General features: G+C 38.3%; 1 protein-coding gene across 5 annotated transcripts in view; it reads right to left on the reverse strand.

Annotated features, from left to right (window-relative positions):
* Nucleotides 1-20,557, reverse strand: part of esrrb (estrogen-related receptor beta) — a 117,189-nt gene extending 96,632 nt beyond the window's left edge. For 2 of the 5 annotated variants that reach the window (XM_057859224.1, XM_057859223.1), the window contains exons 1-2: nucleotides 6,114-6,555; nucleotides 3,393-3,461 (exon numbers count right to left, since the gene is read on the reverse strand). In XM_057859224.1, the coding sequence (XP_057715207.1) occupies nucleotides 3,393-3,461; nucleotides 6,114-6,163 (119 nt within the window). In that variant the 5' untranslated portion in view covers nucleotides 6,164-6,555. Of the gene's footprint in view, nucleotides 1-2,038; nucleotides 3,284-3,392; nucleotides 3,462-6,113; nucleotides 6,556-20,456 lie in introns of those variants that run through there. The other 3 variants (XM_057859226.1, XM_057859225.1, XM_057859227.1) reach the window with 3 other exon arrangements.
* Nucleotides 20,558-23,604: the final 3,047 nt, after the last annotated feature.

Below are 23,604 nucleotides of genomic sequence, written 5' to 3' on the forward strand. Positions count from 1 at the left end.
TACAAGCTCATCTCCACCAGCTGCCACATATTCCCCATAAATAGTGCCGGTAATAAAAAGGCGGGTGGGCCTTACTGATTTATATGGTAGGGTCCGCCACCACACCATTCAGAAATAATTAAACTTTGGGGATATTTCATGAATTAATGTGTCTCCTTCAGGGGGCAATCTAAACATACATTTCGACGTGCTTCTGGTGCCTCCGGACACTCGGCGAGGAGTGTGTGTGTGTGTGTGTGGGGGGGGGGGGGGGGTGCTCTGACTCCAAGGGGACAGGTTCAACAACCAGCCACTCAACGTAACTATTTGATTGCACTAAGTACTGTCGTTGTGCTATCCTAAGGTGGTGTTTGAACACAAGTGTGTTTTTCGAACGATATCCAAATGAGCCAGAAAAACAAAAACAAAAAACAATCAAACAAGCAGGACCCCTTGAGACCTATTTAACTATACAAGGATCCCTCAATAATCATTGTTAACTGGGACCAGAACATTAAGTGAAAAACCCCAAAGTAGTGTTTTTTTAACATACTTTTGTGTGTGTGTGTGTGTGTGTTTATATATATAATATCAATAAGTGTATATAAAACCCTATTAATGCATATGTTATGATAAGAACATTAGAGAATCATTTGAAGCATATAAATAAAATGAAAATATAAATAAGTCATTACAAAAGTATAAATATTATGTACTGTACATTCTTCTCTCACTCTCATATGATGTGTAAGTGTGCGTAAATACGTAGATGTAAATAAAGCGTACACGAATGTTTTTAGAACTCTTTTACATCATAATGTAATTTTTTTTTTTTTTTAAATCCGCGATTGAACAGGAAGTTAAGCTGCGAAATAGTTAGGGATCACAATACCGTTAGCCTAATAGCATAATTCCCTAACTCATATTTGAATGAATTTCCCGTTTTTCCATAAATGTTTTTTTTTTTGTTTGTTTGTTTACAAACACATTGATATTTTTACGACTACCAGTTTTTGAACAGTTCTTATTGGCTTACGAGAAAAGCAGGATGATGCAGCAGTGATAGGACAGCAACATTATGCACACATCTCAAAATATGACTGAAGCAATTTTGCTTTTAGGCTAACGATATCTAAACTGTAGCAATCCTAGCAATGGATGTCTAATATGATGATTGTTTGGATAACACTACTACCAAGGGCGTAGGTTTGCTCTCAATATCGGTAGGTACAATAGCATAACCTGCATGTACACTTTTTGCTGGGGACGGGACATTAATAGAACCAAACAGATTGGGTGAAGGGGGGGTCAGGGCTACATTTCTCACCAATATGAACCTCATTATTTGATAGGCTAAATGATCAATGCAAAAATAAATCTGCAATGAATTGTACTTTCACACTGCAAATTTATAATGTCTTCATCTAATAATTTTTCTCAAATCTAGTCAAATAATTGTCTCTATTATGTTTTGAGTGTTAAAGACTAGTTAAGAGATTAGTGTAACAGATTAATGGGCCAGATTATTCCATTTATTTTATGGTAAATATTACCAGTTGTTCTAATTAAGCCCATATATCCAAAGGTTGGTCATTTTTCACCAAAATCAAGACAAAAATGCTTTCAAATAATGTTTTGAATAATATCAATGCTTGAATTAAGAACATTTCTGACCCCAAAAACTTTTGGGGGACTAAATATACTCACTTTTTGCTTAAAATAAGTGTTAAAATTATTATATGCTAGCTATTTTTTATTTAGGGTTAGGTTAGGCCCTAACTCATATTTGAATAAATTTCCCGTTTTTTTCAAACACATTGATATTTTTCTGACTACCACTTTTTGAGCAGTTCTTAATGGTTTACAAGAAAAAACAGGATGATGCAGCAGTGAAAGGAGAGTAACATTATGCATACATCTGAAAATTTGACCGAGGCAATTTTGCTGTTAGGCTAACGATATGTAAACTGTAGACTCTAGCAATCATTGCAATGTATGTCAGATATGAATGAAGCTTTATTTTGAGCATGCAAACGAACAGAAATACAGTATAACTCACACTAATTGTTTTCGCTCAAAGGGGATTGGGAAGAAGAAAATTTATTTAATCCCACCCCTGATCTCATCGTCCAGCAGTCTTATTTCGTGGGATACTCCTGTCCTTCGACTTTAACTTCACACAATGAAGAGAGAAAAAAGAACAAAAAGAAACAACAAAAAACAAAACAAGAAAACAAACAAAAACAACTAAACAAATAGACAACCAACTAGACATGCTGATTCTTTGGATAACACTACTAAGATACTTGGCATCAAATCCAATGTAACCAGAATGTTGAAATTGTCCGTAGTTAATTGTGTGTCTGTGTATGTTATATTTGGCCAATATCTCATATTTGTGGAAGACTAGGCCCCGTACTAAATGCTTTAAATTGCTTCCTTTTAGCACATCTAATTGTATAAACATATACCGTATCGGCTTGTATGTACCATGTATTGTATACTTTGAATGATGTGTGACTAAACTCAACTAAATAATGTTTATCTTTTTCAATTTATTCTCCTAATTTAAAAATATATCCTGGAGAATCCTCTATATTTTATGCACACACGACACACGGGCCCGTCATTTGCTCACAGCTTTCCAAAGAAGACCATAAAAAAGCGCTTTGTGAAAAAATCGTAGGCCGGTCCGCCTTCCACAGAGGAGACTTGGTGAAGCTGTCAGTAGAAATGGGAGCTGCCGCTGTGACGGACGGTTCCAATATTGATTCCATAAATAAACAAAGCTAACCATCGATCCTAATGTTATTTTGCATTTCAATTACTGCTCAGAAACATAACCTTCAAACAACGGGCCGCTCAATACCAATAGCCTTCACTGATAAACACCCATATAGTTATCCCCTTACATCATTTTTTTTTCTTTTCAACCAAGTGGGACCCACGTAGCGGGTGTGCAAAGTAAGTTTCCACATATTCAACCTCCTTCCTTGAGCGATTTTAGCGAACTCGCATGAACAATGCGCGTGTTTATGTGGGCAAAAAATGTGTCTGTAAATGAAGAGGAGCCCTCCACTGTTGGAGCAACAGTAAGAAGTGCTGACGCGCCGTGTCAGTGATAGCACTCGGCTGCCACAAGGGCATAAGAGCCCACGTAGGCTAGCATTATCCTTCTAGACTAATGGACCTGGTTATTTTTAAACAGATTCAGTGTCCAAGGTTACCAGAAATCAGTCGGGGAATAAGCTGCTTCTGTTAAACCACATTTGTAAAAGTTGTTTTATGCTGACATATTTGAAGAATGGTGAGCATCCCCATTTGGCCTGGGGACTCACTCCCACCCCACCCCCCTCCCCCCTTCAACTCAATCTGAGTGACACATTTACAGTGAAAGTAATAATACTAGATACCAGAAATGAGAAGGCTCCAGCGCGGCCAGTGGACTCAGGAATCTCTCTAATGAATTGGACAACAAAGCCCTGTTGGTACAAGGAAGAAGTATTTAGAACGGGGTGACAAAGTGAATTTATAGACATCACAATGCCTCCGCTCGGCTTCAGAGGGTGGCCGTTCTCAGCCGGGAGCCTCTTCTTGTAACGTATTCTGAAACCACATTATCGTAAGCTGATCCCATCTGGATAGCGGCTGCTTTGGTTACCCACCATTGCCTCTAACCTGCGATAGCATCTCCATGAAGACAGCAGAAATCTGATTAGCCCCACAACAATGAAACACTTGGTCAAAGAGCAAAGAGCTTTTAACTTAAGATACACTAATGTAATTCCCTCGCCTTGTTTTCGGAAACCTAATAAGAATCTATCGGATGGACTCCGCAGAGCCTTTGCGGGCTCTAGTGCAGCGCAAGAGGGGTCTAATGCCAAATAAATTCAAATCTAATCCATCAATGTGTGCAAACTTATTTGGGTTTCACTAAAACAAATACATTAAAAAAGAAAAAGGTCCAATTTCATGAAAGGGCAGGGTTGGGAAAGCGTAGTTCGCTGGAAAACGAAGAAAATGCAAGGTGTTGATGGAACATTTAAGACCAAAGAGAAGCCACGTGCTGAGTGTTTGAAAGCACCGCTACATGCTGACATTTGACTATTAGCATGAATACTTGACTCTATTTAAGGAAAGATAAAAATGCTTTTTCTTTTTTGTTCATCAAATAAATTAATATTTAGATAATAACAATTAAAGCTGTCGTTAATAATTCATAGTGTTGATATTTTAAAACAAATATCGAACAACCGTTACTTACACAGTCACAGTCAACCCAACTAATCCTCTCAAAGTCCCGTTCAGGTAAAGTGTGTGATTCAAATTATACTTAACAAGATGTAACAAAAATCATTTTAAATATTCAAGAATCATAATAGTTCATCATTTCCCCCCCCTCTATTTTGCTTGGATTCCGGTTGTGTTGGTGGTGGAGGGCAAGGGGATGTGCGTGTGTGTGTGTGTATGGAGGTCATGGGGGGTAATAGTCATGGTTATTCATTTGCTAAGGCAAATATATTTGTTAATTTATCAGCTTGTAAATATGGTGTAATCATTTGTATTTCAATATTTGGGAAATATGCTAACATTTAGCTGATATAACAATTATTGTTTGTACTAAATATGGAGTGAAGTGTGAGTGTGTGTGAAAGTAAGAGTAAAACAAACTTTTCAAGCATTATTTTCAGGTGCAATGTTCTTGTCATGAAGGTTTCTAATTTTAATAACTGAATTCTTGGTCTAACTTTACAGATAATTAACAAGATGTACACAATAAGTATATGTTTTAAGGGTACTCAGGTTTCCTTTTATCAGTCGTCTGAATGGTTCAAAAAATGTGATTGTGTTGGGCCTGACTAACATTTTGTACAGCTTTACATGCTACTTGTCACGGTTTTGGAAGCACTGGTATATGTGCCTTTTAAAAGTGGGTCCACTTGTTATTGTTTTATTATTTTTTTGTTTTGTTTTGTTTTTAAAATATTGCTGCGTTGTGTTGTTGTGATCTGGACGTTGAGTCTGTGAATAAAATCTATCTAATATACCAAAGAACATCGTTTCGAAAAGCTGCTTTGAAATAATAACGCAACTATTTTTAAATACAAGTTTTGTGAAAGTTAATTTTTATACTTCAATTATTACATGTGTGCCATACAGACTTTACTGATAACCTCTTAATCTTTATAAGGCATTGAAAATATAATTTATTAAAAGACTGCATGCAGTTTTAATATTGTCACAAGTTTTAAAAATTGCAGTTATGAAATTATACATGAGGACTTGGAGAAAAGCAACCTTCCAACTCCCTTTACATTTTTTTATACATCTTTCAAACATTTCTAAATGTATAAAGTTACTAAATAAAATGAGCTTTATTAGGCAGGAATTACTAATCATGTCTTTCCATTTTTAGAATTTCATTTGGCTCAAAAATTGACACAATTAAAAGAAGGGCGACCTCATTTCTGAATAAAACTGCAAATGATATTGACGTAATTATTAATGTATTATATATAATTTGTCTTGATTGTACATTTGGACTCAACAACCCTTTGAACTCTACACTTTCCAATGTTTCATTTTTGTTGATTTTGACTACTAGCGACGTTTCAATACTAAAAATACCTTTAAAAAAGTGTTGCACATATATCATTTAAATGCACCAATTGTAGTGATGTCAAATGAGGTGGATCTGAGGTTGAAGCGTGCCGCTGCTAGGACAGGACAGCCTTTTGTTTTTTGTTTTGCCCTGGCCTTTACTGTGCAAATGATCTACTTTGCTGTTATATCAATTTACTTCAAATCCAAAACCTGTCTTGTTGTCACATTTATAAGGTGACCATAGCCAAAATCATCACCTGACATAATTAAAAAGACACTTCCATTAAGGAAGAATAATTGAATTAATCCCACACATGTATGTGCACAACATACAGAGTTTCTCTAGTCCCGTTGCTAGAAACTGTCACTTAAACTCCATCCTAAATGACAGATGCGAGAGTTCCTACGCTAAAAAGCGGAATAGACAAAAAAAGTGCAGGAAAGCGAAACGAGACGTGAGGAATTGAAGCGGGTTAATGATAACAAAGTTCAAAGTGGAAGCAGGGAAGGAAGAAAAAGAGTGCACCTACTGGTTATGATAGCTGAGAGGGTCTGGAAGACAAAGTTCTGAAATGTCCATCAGTCCAGTTTTAGCATTCCAGGAATGAGAGGGAGAGGAAAGAGGAAACAATGGAGAGCCGCGTCTTTCCCCAAATGACAGCAGGGCACCCTCAGAGACGTCGCTGCCGAAACCCCCCTCCGACAGCGCTTCCCCCGGCCTGCGCAGGTATGTTGGACTCTGATGGACTGAGTGACTGTGTGTAAGGGGACATGTGTGTCGTCTATGTGTTTATGCCTAGATGTGTGGCAAGGAGACTGTCTCTGATTGCATGAGAGTGCATGTGTGTGTGTAGGACAGACAGAGAGCCAGAGAGAGAGAGGAGGGGGCAGCAAGAGAGAGCGAGAGAGAGCGAGAGAGGCAGTGGCGGGATGGAGGACTGAGATGGAGAGTGCATGAAAGCGCCAGCGAGAGGAATGACTCTTTCCACAGGCGGGATAGGGCTCTTTAAGACTCAAGGGCTTGATGAATATGGAACAGCTGCTGTTGGCTGGCTCCGAGGGGGAGGACTTAAAGTGACGGAGGCGGTCGGCCCAGAGCCGAGGAGGAGGGATCCCAAACGCTCTTTCCGCGCTTCGCGTGGACACAACGCGCACACGTGTTCACACCGCAACACACGTAACGTTTGGCGCTGGATAAAACTTTCAAAACATAGGCGAGGACTAGATTCAGCAAGCTGCAATAAATGTCATGTGAAACTGTACCTTCAATAAATCGCTGCTTCAGTCATTGAGAAACTAGAGATTAAAATGCTATTTAAAAAAAAAAAAAAAAAAAATCACTTGAAATTTGCACTTGGCGTCCAGATTGAACAGCACGAGAAAATAAGCGTGACAATGTGATGTCTTTTATATAAAATCAGGCAGTAAATGTTTCCAAAAGCATTTTTTTTTTTAGAATGGAAAAACATGGGAGTGTCTGTTTTTGTTTTAAAGCAAACATGTATGATTACTAGGCCTGTTGCAATAACACAATTTTAATAGGAGATATGCAATGTTATTGAAAATTGTTTTAACCAATTGGAACACTAATGTAGTGATAATACACCCTAATGAATTACCCATTCAAATCCATTTATTACATATATCAGGGCCGGCCCAGGCCATTTGGGGGCCCTAAGCAAAATAATGCAAAGGGGCCCATATTTTTGGCCCACCATTTCGTCACAGTGTACTGTGAAACCCATACATGCAATCCAACCCATATGTCCATATTTTGTATATTAATCAGATTGTGTTGCACTGCATACTTCAAACTTCTCACCCCAAATGATTGTCAGTACTTACAGTGGATAGCGCCAAACCTTTTTCTAAAAGAGGGAGGAAAGAAGTTAAGGAAGAACTTTTTCTATTTTCATTTTTTATTTTAAAAAAAATATTTTTTAAGCTTGTAATCAAGTCTCAAAACTCACAAAAGTCAAATAAAGCAAACTGTATTAAACAAAATAGAACACAAATTAAACAATTGCCAGATTGGGGGCCCCCTAGTGGTCAGGGCCCCAAAGCAGGTGCATAGTCAGCGTATAGGCTGGGCCGGCCCTACATATATATATATATACATATTATTCTTAAAACACAAACTATTTTAAGAATAATAAATACTGCATTAAAAAAAACAACAAAAAAACAATGCGTAACGGGTCATTTGAAAGCTAGCTATAGTGGTATGAAAAAGTATCGGAACCTTTTGGAATTTCTCACATTTCTGCATAAAATCACCATCAAATGCGATCTGATCTTAGTCAAAATCACACAGATGAAAATACAGTGTCTGCTTTAACTAAAACCACCAAAACATTTATACGTTTTCATACTTTAACGAGGACAGCATGCAAACAATGACAGAAGGGGGAAAATAAGTAAGTGAACCCTCTGCCTAAGGAGATTTAAAGAGAGATTGTAACCAATTTTTACCAAACATTTTCAGTCAGGTGTGTGCCTGATCATTGATGAGTGGTTTAAAGCTGCCCTGCCCACGATAAAACACACACCTGGTAAGAAATGTCTTGATGAGAAGCATTGTCTGATGTGCATCATGGGTCGGTCAAAAGGAGACCTGCAATCAAGGATTGTTGATTTGCATAAAGCTGGGAAATGATACAAAACCATCTCGAAAAGTCTGGATGTTCATCAATCGACAGTCAGAGAAATTGTCTACAAATGGAGAGAGTTTGGCACCGTTTCTTCTTTCCCAAGGAGTGACCGTCCACCAAAGAGGACGCCAAAGATGACCCTAGAGTGTCTGCTTAAGACTTAAAGAAATCACTGACACAGTCCAATATCTCTGTGCACACATCAACTAGTATATGTGTAAAACTATGGCCAAGAATGGTATTCATGGGAGGACTCCACAGAGAAAGCTACTGCTGTCAAAAAAAAAAAAAAAGTTGCTTGTTTAATATTCGCAAAAAGGGCCTTGGGCACTCCACAGAAGTTTTGACAAAATATTTGGTGGACTGATGGAACCAAAGTTTAATTGTTTGGGAGTAATACACAACATCATATGTGGAGGAAAAATGGAACAGCTCACAAACATCAAAACCTCATCCCCACCGTGAAGCATAGTGGAGGGTTCATCATGATTTGGGGCTGTTTTGCAACCTCAGGGCCTGGACAACTTGCAATCATTAATGGAAGAATGAATTCAAAAGTTTATCAGGATGTTTTTCAGGAAAACCTGAGGCCGTACGTCAGACCGTTGAAGCTAAAAAGAGGATGGGTGCTGCAACAAGACAATGATCCAAAACACAGAAGTAAATCAACTTCAGAATGGTTTCAGAAGAACGTTGTGGAGTGGTCAAGTTAAAGTCCAGACTTGAACCCCACTGAGATGCTATGGCATGACCTAAAGACAGTGATTCATGTCAGACATCCGAAGAATATGACTGAACTATAGCACGTCGTAGAGAAGAATGGGCCAAGATTAGTCCTGATCGATGAGCCAGACTGATCTGCAGCTACAGGAAGCATCTGGTTGAAGTTCTTGCTGCCAAAGGGGGGGTACAAAATATTAAAATGTGATGGTTCACTTACTTATTTTCCCCCCCTTCTGTCATTGTTGGCATTATTATCCTCAATAAAATATGAAAACCTATAAATGTTTGTGTGGTTTTAGTTAAAGCAGACACTGTTTTTTCATCTGTGTGATTTGCATTTGCAAAATGCATTTTCAGCAAGATCCTTCGATGGAGCCCGGAGACAAAGCCATGTTGTGTGTTTTCGAAACCATGGCAACAATCCTCATCTCCGATTGGTGCACGTGACCTAAAACAGCTTCACACAAGGACTATGATCCTCCGCCGTATCAATATCACTGCGCCACAGTCAAAAAAACAGATCGACACAAAAACGCTAATTATTAAAAAATGACAGGAAACCGTGAGTAGAACTTTTTTTGGGGTACTAATTAGTAACGTATATATATTTTATAAAGCAGAGTTCAAGTAGATCCACTTGAGTGGAACGAACCAACACAATTTCACTCAGCCAATACAGCCTATTATACGTACAGTATTAACCTAAATAAATCAACAACTAAGCTGCACTGGGCTATAAAATGCAGGATTCAAAATGAGGGAAAGCGTTGCTTGTGATGAAAAAGTGAAAATTGGCATTTTGTATTGTAATTATTGGAGTTTGGAATTCATTTTACGCGCTAAATGGAGGCCTACAGAGATCAAACCCATCTAAGAACACTCCCTGAAACAAAGTACCACTGTGTAAAATTCGGCACCGATACGCCTATTTTGGGAGTATCCGACAGTACGGATTTGGTCACAAATTCAGATCGTTTGTTTTCAGTACCATCGTGCTTTTCAGCTGCTGTAAATAAAACCACTAGGCAAATATGTCCACTGCTGCTCTTTAGAAACTAATGATAGTAGCAGAGCATCATGCGATATTTGTAAACAGAGCTAAAGAAGAGTACAAAAAAAAAAATCAGCATCAGGACATCCCAAATGATTACTAGTAGAGGTGGGAATCTATGGGCACCTAACGATTCGATTACGATTCAGAGGCTCCTAATCGATTATAAAGCCATTTTTTATGTGCACGCACCCCCCCACCCTTTTAATGTTTTGTACATTGGTTTAAGCCTGTCGCAATATGCAATAATTCCATTTATCGCACGGTGAATAAAAATGAAGGCAGTAATTTTTCCGCTGCGATTTATCGCCTCGCGTGCATGTGCGTGCGGCGTCTTTGTTACCAACTAAACAAAATGCATTAGCGTTCTGGGTCCGGCAAAAAATAGCGCCGGAGCCAATTTGTTCCCATTATATCCTATTGTTCAACGTGTAACGGCCGCATCAGTGCTCCAGATTGACTGTGGACCATCTCCTCATCGCTTGCCGGAGCCCGCCGGATGGTTTAGGCTATTTTTTAATTTTGCCAGAGACGAATCCGTCAAAATGGGCTGGAGTCAACAGCCCAGTTGCTTTTTCACGGTTTAACCAGCGAACATGGACGAAGAACGCTCCATCATGGAGGTGGAAAACCACAAAGTGATTTATAATGTAGCAGATCATCATTAAAAGGACAACAATAAAAAGGCAGCTATATTATGATGTCCTTTTATGTGTGTTTCTCTGGCAATTATATCAAACACATGACGTGCTGACAACTTTGTTTTTTATTAACACACGGCGCTTACAACACTTCAACCTGTGGCTCTCGGCAGGCTGTGTAGAGACACTGCCTCTCTCACTGACGCGTCACATGAACAAAACAACAACACCGTTGCGTGCGCTTCACGGTGCCTCGGAAAACACAATATTACACATGGAACGCCATAGCAGAAGCTATAAGGGGAAAAGTTTTCATTTGCCTGGATGCTCAAGTTACTAAGTGCAATTTTATTTTTTTCTTGAAAAAGAAAAATTACTAAACAGAATCATTTATTCTATGTTTCTGTGTAAAAACATTTTATTTATTCTGTGTTTCTGTGCGGTATTAATATTATTGTCTTTTACTTAAAAGAGGCATGGTCTATTGTTTTTAGTTGTGATTTCTTAAATAGTTTTTTTTAATTTAAGAGTAAACATTTATTGCGTTTAAATGGGTGTACTTGATTTAATAATAATAATAATAATAATAATATACTGTATTCTCACAGTGTTATTGTATATTTGTTTTAAAAAAAAAAAAAAGGGGGGGAGCGCAATAATATTGCATATTGCAATAATTCATTAAATAAATGATCGCACACTAAAATTTGTTATCGCGACAGGCCTATATTGGTTCCAAAATTGTTCAAAAATCCTCTCAGGCTAAACCAAACTACAATATAAAGTTAACAGTTAATAACAGTAAATAAAATACTCAAGTCCCCAAGTCTGTATCAGCAGCTTTAAACTACATTCATTTAATTTAATGTTGTGAATCAACCGTTACAATTGTTAAAATTGCTTCCGTTATTCCATCATTTCCCTTCTGTCTACTTTCGACATGTCAATGTTTTAAAACTGTTTCATCATTTAAAGATGATTCAAGTCAAGATTTTGCCGATTTAGGAGTATTTTAGATAAAAAGTTAATTAGGTTTGGTACAACAGAGCCTTCTAGAGAAGTCTACTGCTTTAAGATGGCGGCTGTTGACTGACGCCGGCAAGTCTGTCATTTGGCATCTACGCCGCCATCGTCTGTCATTTCGCATCTAGTTCTACATATATGTGATCTCTACCGTGGCTGTTTGTGGCCGTATGTTTGTAGCAACTAGCAACCGAGCGTTTTTTGTAGCGGCTGTCAGCCGAAGTCAGGTATTATTGTTACTCTCGGTCCATTCCTCATTGTGTCCCGAAGACTGCGCTGACTGTGTTTTAGTTCCGCTTTACCTGCCTGGTATAATTCAATAATCGGAATTTGGATGTCTTTGAATCATTCTCGAATCTTCCACAGCCGAATCGTAAATATTCTAAGAATCGGAAATTTTGCACGCCTCTAATTACTAGGGGTGTAGTCATACATCAATCTGGATCATTGGTTCATCCAAAAAAATTGATCAAAATGCAAAACATTGGTCGTTTTGCCAAAAGTTCAAATTTTTGCCACAAAATTGTAAAAATGTCATTTTTTTTGTATTGCTTCAGGTTATTAAATCGTATTAAGTCGATTAGAGGCCAAATCGAATTTCGGCAAACTTTGTGATATCGGCAAATATCGTATCAGTATCTTATCGCATCATCCTAAATTTGGTGATTTACACACCTATGATTATGACAGATCGGTGGAAGAACACCGTAAATGTACGTGGTGCGCTTTGTAAAAATCATTGGAGTACACACACATATAGGCATACAGTATTCAGTCAATAGTTATGAAAATTCCTTATGAAAGTAGTGAACGCGTTTAAACTTGACAACTGAAGTCATTTTTAAAAGTATCACCGAATGCGTCTGAACAGAATACCATACAGCCGTACGGATGCAGCGGAGTGCATTTACAGCACTTCAGTTCCAAAAAAGCAAACGCTTTCAAACCACTAAGGACAGTTAATTTATTTATTGAGCTGTGTCGCCGGCTCCATATGCGGATGTTACATGTGCGAGAGCACGGTGAACCTTTCGACACCTGCGAGAGATGATCTCCGGCCATAACTCATGGCGTGCGGGCCCGCGGTCTTCTAAAGCGGCGGAAAATCCAGCTCTGCTCCTCTAACCCTGGCTTGTTGATCAAGCTCAGTAAGAATGCAGAGAATGCAGATAGCGTTTCTCAGTCAGCAAGGGTCGCCGTGTTACTGTATCCTCACATTGTACCGCCATAGATTATAGCATCTTTTTGGAGAAAACCAGTAGATGCGACTTGGCAAAAAGCCCTCCAGAGCTGAGGTGGCTAGTAATGAGTTACATTTAATCTTTTACATTTACTCGAGTAACTTTTTGAGAAAAATGTACTTTAAAGACTAAGTCATACTTTTTACTTGAGTAGATTTGTGAAGAAAAAACACTACTCTTACACCGCTACAATACTAGTCGTTACATTTTTCCATATTAGATACATAATTAGGGCTGTCAAACGATTAAAACTTTTAATCGAGTTAATCACAGCTTAAAGAGTAATTAATCGCAATTCAAACAATCTATATATATATATATGCCATATTTTTCTGTAAATTATTGTTGGAATGGAAAGATAAGACGGATATATACATTCAACATACTGTACATAAGTACTGTATTTGTTTATTATAACAATAAATCAACAAGATGGCATTAACATTATCATTCTGTTAAAGGGATCCATGGATAGAAAGACTTCTTACTCCTTAAAAGATAAATGTTAGTACAAGTTATAGAAATTTTATATTAAACCCCCACTTAATGTTTTCGTTTTAATAAAATCTGTAAAATTTTCAATAAAAAATTAACCAGTAGCTCGCCATTGTTGATGTCAATAATTACACAATTCTCATGGTGCTGAACCCATAAAATCAGTCACACCCCAGCGCCAGCAGAGGGCGACAAAACTCCCAAAAAACACAAGTAACAAGTGCACATCACCCTGTGCTGTCATTTTAATCTGTTTGAGCAGGGCATGTGCGTTAATTGCGTCAAATATTTTAACGTGATTAATTAAAAACAATTCATTACCGCCCATTAACGCGATAATTTTGACAGCCCTATACATAATAGATTTTTTTGTTTGTTTGTTTGTTTTCCACAGACGCCAACAGTGGTTCTACCAGTTTCACCAATGAGATCTTGCAACAGTAATCACAAGGCTCCATTGGACCAATCCAGAGGTGGGTAGAGTAGTCCAAAATTTTACTCAGGTAAGTGAAAAGAATACTCAAGTAATGAGTAACATTTTGAGTAACTGCTTATTAGGGCCCGAGCACTATGTTTGTGAGAGCCCTATTGTAATGCAAAGGGTTATTATTATTTCTTCTCCTTAGCATATGAAAATGGCCAATTTGGAGGCCTGAACATGCTCAAAAACCAAAATTTGCACTTACGTGCGGCTTCGCCTAAATTTCGATAATTTTGCAACGTTGCGAAAAAATGTAACAAAATGGCTCAGTGGCGCTGCCTTGAATTTTTGAAAAAGGCTTCTCCATTTAGGTTTTTTCTTGCCTGGCTCTGCCAGACTATTCTCCCTGTATTTTTCAAACACTGAGAGAAATAGTCTGGGAACCATCCCATTAACGGCCTTTTCCAGCAGGTACAAAATCAATCGACAAATCAGATTCGTTTATTTGCGTGACGTATTCTTCACGCGCAACGTCACTCTTGCGCGCCGAAAGTCGTCTCCACAACACAGATGGTCAACGGGATAACCGAGAACATGTTCCAATCCGCGGTAAATTCTGTTTTAAATGACCAAAAACACAGCGACACGAGTCATTGACAATAGTCTGCCTCGCGCTAGCCATGTTGAATAAACTCCGCTCTCTTCGTATGTTTACTTCTGCGCGCAAGTCCTTCCGTCGTCAGTTAATAACGTCACGTCTGCCCGTCGCTGATTGGTCCACTCCGCTGTCTGTTTGCTGTGGCTTGCTCCGCCCTCGGAATTTGATCCGCCGGACGGTCGCCAGACTCAATCGCTGGAACAGCGGTGAGTCTGGTGTACCAGGCAAGGTTTTTTCAGCATAGAGTGATGAAATTTGGGATTTAGGGTTAGAGTTGATACGTTGCGCAAAACTGCTCCAAAAAGTCTCTGAAATTGATATCGCTTAACAGGGTACACATTTGAGGGAGTTAGTTGGATCCTCCTCAAAATTGGTGAAAATGTTCATGAGACCTATGAGATCTTAAGTTCTAAAAATGGTGAGTTTTCATTCACGGGCCTGACCTAGCTTGCCTGGCACCGCCAGACTATTCTCCCTGTATTTTTCAAACACTGTGAGAAATAGTCTGGGAACCAGCCCATTAACGGCCTCTCGAGAAAGTACAAAATATACCGTCCAATTAGATTCGTTTTATTTGCGTGATGTGTTCTTAACGAGTAACGTCACTCTTGCGCGCCGAAAGTTGTCTCTACAACAACACAGATGGCGAACGGAAGAGCTGAGAATATGTTCCAATCCGCGGTAAAACCAGTTTAAAATGACCAAAACCACATCGACACAAGTCATTGACAACAGTCAACATGGCTCGCGCTAGCCATGTTGAATAGACTTCTCCATTCTCTGCTCACGCTAATTACTTGTCGCTTTAACAACGTCACGTCTGCCTGTCGCTGATTGGGCCACTCCGCTGTCTGTTTGCTGTGACTTGCTCCGCCCTCAGAATTTGATCCGCCGGACGGTCGCCAGACTCAATCGCTGGAACAGCGGTGAGTCTGGTATACCAGGCAATGACCTAGCGGGGGTCCAAATCCGGCCATTTTTTGGGGGGCAACACACCAAATTCAGAAAATGACTAATAACTCCCTGATACAACGTTCAGTCTTTTTCGTATAGGGCACGTATGTGAGGTATCCCAGCCTGAACACGACTGCATTGAAATATTACCCATTAGGCCTGGCCTGGAGTCATGTGATTATTGTTGCGACGTCTCACTGGTGAAATTAGTAGCGCTATTCTTGGCAATATCATCGCTAGCAAAAAAATAAATAAATAAATCTAATTTGTAGAATAAAGAGGACAAATGTAATGACTTGTGTAGCCCAAAGTACTGGAGTAAGAGTAGCGTTTTTTTCTTCACAAATCTACTCAAGTATAAAGTGCGGCTTTGAAAAAGTACACTTACAAGTACATTTTTCTCATATAAAGTTACTCAAGTAAATGTAACGGAGTAGATGTAACACGTTACTACCAACCTCTGGACCAATCAGACTCAAGCTTCAATAACGTGGCGTCTTTAAAGCACCATTAAAAATTAAGTATTTAATGAAGAGCGCTGCCATCGGCATCACTCAAAAGCGCTGATTTTTACCTCTCTCCCAGTTTTTATTTGGCACCGTTTTACCACCGAAAACCGGAGATATGATCCTGTTCATTTCATTATAGGATGTGTGTTTTAGAAGGCACTCATGCTCTTTGGACGAATGTCGCTTCATTTCTACGGATTTTTTTTCTGTCGCCGACATTGGCCTGGCTAATGAAATATTTCAAATAGATCTCGGTGATGGTTCTTCTTAGGGAAAACATGTGAAAAAAAGAATCTCATGGTATAACACAATTTCGCTGTGGCACGACATGCTGAGACTCTCCGACTCTGCTGCAACCCAGCACCACAGCTTCAAAAAAATCCTAGGGGAAACCCTCCGTCTCCTCAAATATATTCTGCAATGCATTAAATGTTCTGGAATCAGAGTACTCAATTATGCTAAATAATCGCTAGCTGCAGCCCTAATAAGCAGTTACTCACAATGTTACCCATGACTTGAGTATACTTTTCACCGTATACTTTATTACTTGTACTTGAGTACATTTTTTTGGATGACTGCTTTGACTTTTGAGTGGTATTATTTTGAAGTAACGCGACTCTTACTCGAGTCGAATTTTTGGCTACGCTGCCCGCCTCTGCTCCTGAGTGACTCAAGTCCCATGCAAGTGGCAGGAAGTTGGAAGTGGGAAAAAAAGAAAAAAGCCAAGTAGATTCATGCTAGATGGAGCAGGAACAGTGTAAGCCCCGGAGAGGAATCGTGTTCCATTCATCGGCTCACGTTTCTATAATCGATGCAAAAACATCACGCAATCCCTATTGATCATCACAAGCCTATTGATGCGCAACAATAGTGTCTCCACAGCGGCACTCGTTTCACAGCATCTGCTCTCTCCTTTTTGGACAAAAACAAATGACTAAATAAATTCAATCCAATTAAGACCAGTGCCAAATCCAGCACCTGTCAGCGGAATAAACGTACTGTTAAACATAGTTACCAGACTTTAATAGGACACGGCGCTGCAGACGGTAATGGAAATAAAAGCAGATGCCTCCCAGTAAGGCTTATGTCGGGATAACCACGGGGGAATCGGAAGAAGCGGTGATACAATGCACGATGGTATTACGCCGGTATCTAACCTGAATGCTACCTTTCACCTTGGTGACTGCCTCCTCGAGACAAATCTCATATCTGCATGTTTTCACGTAGCTTGCCAAATCTTTTAAGTGGCACCCCGACTTGTGTGAGCTATGAAAGAGCCGCCGAAAGCCGCTATCGCTCCTCCTTATCGGCTCCGTTATGAAAAATCACAGCATGTGACAGTTGATTTGACAGAGAAGGATCTGATAGAAATAAAGAATAGAGCCACGTGAGGCCGGCACTCGATCACACCGCATGAAAAGTTAAAGCGGTAACAGGAGTAGGCCAGGGCTGATTATGTCATCTGTTGGAATTGCCGCACGCTTCAACTGAAATTAAGTCTTTTGTCAGGGTGTAAATCAAGTCAACATGGGTTTGTATTGTATGAGCAATTTGCTACGTAAGAAGTGACGCAGAACAGAAGTGACTAAAGTTTACTAACTTAAATGACACTTCAAATTAGAAAATACAATCAGGTGTACTGCTAAACCTTCGAGAGATCTAATACAATTTAGTTGCAGTATGTTTACTACATTCTCTGATTCCCCATGATCATGATGGAAATCATGGTGATGTTGAAAATGATGATTTGAATGCATTTAAGTACTTGAATTAATGAAAGTCTAAAGTAAGGTTTTAGCGAGGGCGTAGGTTTGCTCTCAACAATGGTAGGGATGGTGCGGCAACGATTAATCAAAAAAAGATTCGACTTAAATTTTGCTGCTTCGAGTATTCATTTAATTAAAGTGGCGTTGTAATGGTTTATTTTGAAAGTGTTTGCATTTAGTTTTATTGATTTGGGTGGATACACTGCCCTCTAGTCTGCCTCATTTAACATGGCTTAATCCTGTTGCTCCATGTTAAGACCAACATAAGTTTTTGTTTGAGCTAAAAAGTTTTTTTAAATGCATTCGTAATTTATTTTATAGGTGTATTTAGCCATTTTTTTGTTGAAATATGTGTGAACTATTTGTTAAGAGCATTGTTAAAAAAAAAAAAAAAATGTTAAGTGTTTTATAGCATTTAAGCTAGCAGACGTTTGCTACAGTATGTAAGTTAGCAATTGTTCTTTTGTTGTACATAGATCCTTATCTATATTTTTATATCATTTGAGGCTCAACTCAAGTATTTAAATTTTTCATTTTCTCTATCCGATGACTCGATTATTCGAACTAAATTGTTCATTGATTAATCGACTACTAAAATAATCGATAGCTGCAGGCCTAGATTTGGACGATATACCAATATAACCTGCGTGTACACTTTTTGCTGGGGACGAGACATTCATAATAAATCAATGCAAAATAAATCTGTACTGATTTATACTAACTTTTATGTGTATTGGTTCAGCCTACACTGTTCATTTCAAACTAGTGGTGCAACGATTAATCGATTAACCCGAGTATTCGATTAGAAAAAATGATCCGAATGAAATTTTGCTGCTTCGAGTAGTCGTTTAATTAAAGTGACGTTCTAATGGTTTATTTTGAAAGTGTTTGCATTTAGTTTTATTGATTTGTGTGGATACAATGCCCTCGAGTCTGTCCCATTTCACATGGCTGATTCGAGCTGCTCAATGTTAAGACCAACATAAGCCAAGTTTTTGTTTGAGCAAATGTTTTTTTTAATGCATTTCTACTTTAGTTTATAGGTATATTTAGCCATTTTTTGTGGGAATATGTGTCCAAACCATTTGTTAAGAGCATTGTACAAAAAAACAAAAAAAAAAACTTAGCGTTTTATAACATTTAAGCTAGCGGAACTTCGCTATGTAAGTTAGCCAATTGTTCTTTTGTTGTAATAGATCCTTATTTATGTACGTTTTCATGCCGTATGAGGCTCAGCTCAGGTATTTTAATTTTTCATGTTCCTTATTCGATTACTCAATTATTCAAACTAACTAGTTCATCGATTAATCGACTACTAAAATAATCGATAGCTGCAGCCCTAATTCAAACCTTTGTATTCAAAAACTACTAAAGAAACATTTTTCCAGAAAAAAAATGTCCGGATTTTAATAGCAAATTTAAATTGCATTATTTGAACATAACTTCAATGATATTAACATATAAAATAAATACAAGCTTGTTAATCATCTCTTAATGATCCAGGAATTTTTAAAAAAAAATAAACATTTGTCTTAAGACCACTCAACATTGTCTAAATAAAGAAATTAAATATAACTGAAAAAAATTCTTTGTCAGGGATTAATAAAAAAAAAAATTAATAAAAATGGAGCTGTTCTTCAGGTAAAACACTATTGCTTTTGTTCACAAGCACAGCCAAACTCAACAAAATAACTCATGTGGGCAGCTTTAAGACCACGTAAATAAAATAAAAAGTAAAATTGGGGAGAAGGGGGTAGTCCTCGGTTCACTACATTTCTCACCGTTAATTTGTCATTAACAGTAGAAAACACATACAGGAGGACCCTTCTCTCTTAGCAGCTTCCTACTTGAGTTTTACTGGTTAGCAAGTTCAAAAAGTTTAATGGTATGCTAACTCTGATGCAGGTCAGACTTTCAGTTGCAAAATTAGTGGTGTGTTCCCCACTTCAACAACATTGATGTCTTTTTACATTTCTTACAGTGGCTGCTACTGGCTGGGAAAAAAACGTATAATATCGCTGATATCTAATGCGTGTGTGTGTTTGTTGGAGGGGCCAAGTCATCAGCCAATCAAATAAGCGCTTAGGAGGGAAAACAATGGACTGGCACATTCAGCAAGTGAAGAGGAACATGTAAGTCTGAACATGACAATAATTCACTTAATAATGGTGGTGTCAATTACAACAATTAAAACATATGGGAAGACAATCTAAATGACATATAAGTAAAGTCATTATATAACGCAAATAAGGTTGCTTAAAAGTTGGTGGGGACAATTTGAGCATCCTGAAAAGTTGCTAGTGTTTTGTCCCTACCGTCCATAAGCAAACCTATGCCCTTGTTTTTTTTTTTTTTTTTTTTTTTTTTTTTTAGATTGTGAATTCCGTTCATCTGTGATTGCAGCCTGCTCTGTAAGAATTAGCCAGCACTGCGAAAATAACGAGTTGGGGGTCCAAAAATGAAAACTAAGTGGGATTACAAACTTGTGGTACATCTTTCTGTAAGTTAAATTGACTTCATTTCGATTTTACAGCACCTCAAATTAGGATATAGTAAAAATGGGAGTGATGCTGATGTTATACAGCATAGTATTAAAACAATTCATTTATTCACCTTTAACGTCCCCTGAAAAATGCAACTAGCTAGATTTTCAAAACAAAACAAGGATAAAGTCAGGAAAATAGTTAGACTCAAAAGTGACGAGACGAGAGAAATATTAGCTAACTAACGTATAAAATACCTTTCTACGTCATGTGACTGTCCCAGGCGACTAGCGTACTGTCAAGAGCGTGATGATGTCTGTCGAGTCGCTCACGCTCAGCCTCTGGACGTGCAGGCTACTTCGGTGGGTGGTATGCTGGCTGTGTGTTTCCAGGACGCCCCGTAAAGCTGTCGCACGCCGGAGCCTCACTTGCAACCCCGCCCCCGGCGCGCGCCCCTCTCTTAAAACAAACACCCCCACCTGCAAACTAGGCGGGAGTCACGTCAACTAAAAACAGTGTCACTCACAACAATGTTCCATTTAAATGAACCCTAAAATGCTTTTATCTTTGTGTATTACCAGATTAATTAACTTTATTCGGTGTTGCAGTTTAGTTATTTGCTAAAATGGGTTTATTTGACTCGGCTACATTTAATTGTCCAACTTCAGCTTACTTGCTCACAAATGCAGAGGAAACCGTTTTGGGAGTCATTATTCTCACATCTTTTTGGCTTGACCTAAACAATTTTATCAACTGTAAAGTTGAGCCTTCATTGAAAATAATTTTTAGACATATTTTGTTCGGCTTGTCCAACCTTGAAGAACTAGAAATAGGTAAAAGATATGTTATAAAACTTGTTTTAATTTTGGAAAATTTCCACATTCATAGCATAAAATATGTAAATGAAAAAACACATTTTTATGTTTTTGGGAAGAAAAAAAATTCTTTATACATGGACGGTTTAAGGTTTCTCTTTGAACCCCAAGACTATAAGGATCAATAGACTTTATTTGTAATTTTGCTGACTGTGTGTGAATCGTCCACCCCATGTTTGTATATTTGTATCTGTAGTGAATAAAGTTATATATATATATATATATATATATATATATATATTTTTTTTTTTTTTTTTTTTTTTTTTTTAAGTGCGCAGAAAAAACCAGGGTTCAAGCACTATTTCTTTTTAAAACTAACATTTTTTCTTCGGTTCAAATTAATGCAAATATTATTTCCTCACATTTTTTTAAAACTATGGATATCAGTTTTATTCCTATAAATCTGATAGCTTTACAATTTTTTCAAGGATAAATTCAACAAAGTTAATTGAAAATCACAACGTCCCATGAGATAACTCTTGTCGTCTTTAGGTGACATTTACTTTAAACTATGTTTCCTTTACAATCATACTTATACCGAATACCTCAATTTGAACTTTAGATTGATCATGAAATCAAGGAAATAATTTTATGTGACAGCAGTAATAAACAGAATATACAACAATAAAGGCTCAAATCAGAGACTCGTGCTATTAAGCAATCATTTCCCCCCTTCAGATCTTCAAAGTTTGTACCTCTGACTGCTTCAGCTGCGCGTCCAAGAGCAGTCGGCGTCTCCACTAGAGGGAGGGCTATCTCACAACAAAGCCACAGAGGCGCTATCCAGCAGAGGTGCCTTTATTTATTTTCTTAAAAAAAAAAAAAAAATTAAAAATAAAACAGTGTTATTCACAGGACCGATGAATGACAGCCAGAAGAGTGCCAACAGGCAGGCGCACAATGGACACTCAACTCCTCTGACTTATGAGCACAAAAAGCCTCTCCTTTACAAACACGTAATTACTGTCTCTAATAGATTAATTCATGCTGAAAGATAGAAATTGACTGCAGACTATTGATGGAATCAGTTCAGGGAGGAAATTAAGTGACATTAAAAAAATGATATTGCCACCCGTGAAAGTATCATTGATTCTTTTCAAATGCAATTAAGCGTATTTGAAAATGGGACCTGAACATTGAGCCGTACACTAGGAGCACTGAGGATCACTTCATTTGAGAGAGATATAAAGGCCAAATTAGCCCATCAAAGAGAAAATCTATAAATGTAATGGTGCAGCACTTTAGCACTAAGGAATGACAAAAGGGCCCTATTCAGTTTGGAGCATTAACTACCAGTCACTGGTTACAAAAAAAAAACAACAACAGTGGATATCTTAACTTTGAAACATACCATATTTTTTCTCCTAGACTTAAATGTGAAATCAACATTTAAATTCCATTTATACGAAGAGCAAAACGTGGTGAAGGGAATAGTATCTTTTCTCGTATTTACCGATCAACTGTTTGTATTACTCTAACACACTTAATATGATCAATCAGGGAGTAGTATCTTTACTCGTATTTACTGTTTGACTGTTTGTATTACTCTCACACCCCCGGTATAAAATAAATAGCACTTTTATCACAGTTTCAGGAAAACAAGCAAAATAAATTTGACATAGGGCATAAGAGATACATGATACCTTCTTATCACGGAAACACGACGCGTGTGTCATGCAACTGACTGAGCAAGATCGACGCTAATGAGGTAAGACATCTACAAGCCCACGTCTGCACGACCAACTCCCGCAATCAGTGCTTCCGGACAGTCCAGAACAAATGGCGGGACGTCCTGTCCCAACACAAGGAACACCGGAGAACGTCCGATATCCAATGGATTACACGAGTGATAGGACTCCAAGAGCCCTTTTGACACTGAGGTGGCAAAATCCACAACCCACGTTGCAATACAATAATAATCCCAAACAACGCCCAAACACACCCTTCTTCTGCCCACAGCCCGCTCGCGAGAGCCTTCAAAAAGACAATGTTTAACTAATCGTTGTCAATTTTCTCGGGAACCTTTTTTTGACTTGTGATATGGTGATCCTGAATCCTCGCCTGGGTCCCTCTGTGCTGTGCTGTCGACTCAGAATAAATTGTCAACTTGTGCTTCGAAGCCTTTTCCCAGCTTTCATAATGGAGGCAGTACACGGGGTTAAGACTAAGGTGAACACGCGTAGTTTGGCCTTTTGGCCGGGTTGTCAGGTTACCACCTGTCCGTGTCGGTGGCGCTGCGCCGGCGTGGACCTGGCGGTTCGGCTTGTGTGATTCCAATCTGGCTAACAGATCAGATTCCTTCAGTGGAAAAGCAAACAAACAACAATTAATAGAGTTGTCCGATATTATCGTGTAGCTGATAATATGAATAAAGGCATTTTAAAATGATATAGGTTATTCGTTATCGGTTTTGGGCTCATATGCATGTTGTCATCAAAGTGACTGTAGACGCCTTATGCCTTTGTACAAGGGCTGGACACAGCTTAGCACAGCAGTTATGCTTATTGACCATTAGATGTCTCCAAACTAA

The sequence above is a fragment of the Corythoichthys intestinalis genome, chromosome 15 (assembly GCF_030265065.1).
Source record: "Corythoichthys intestinalis isolate RoL2023-P3 chromosome 15, ASM3026506v1, whole genome shotgun sequence".
Classification (NCBI taxonomy): Eukaryota; Metazoa; Chordata; class Actinopteri; order Syngnathiformes; family Syngnathidae; genus Corythoichthys; species Corythoichthys intestinalis.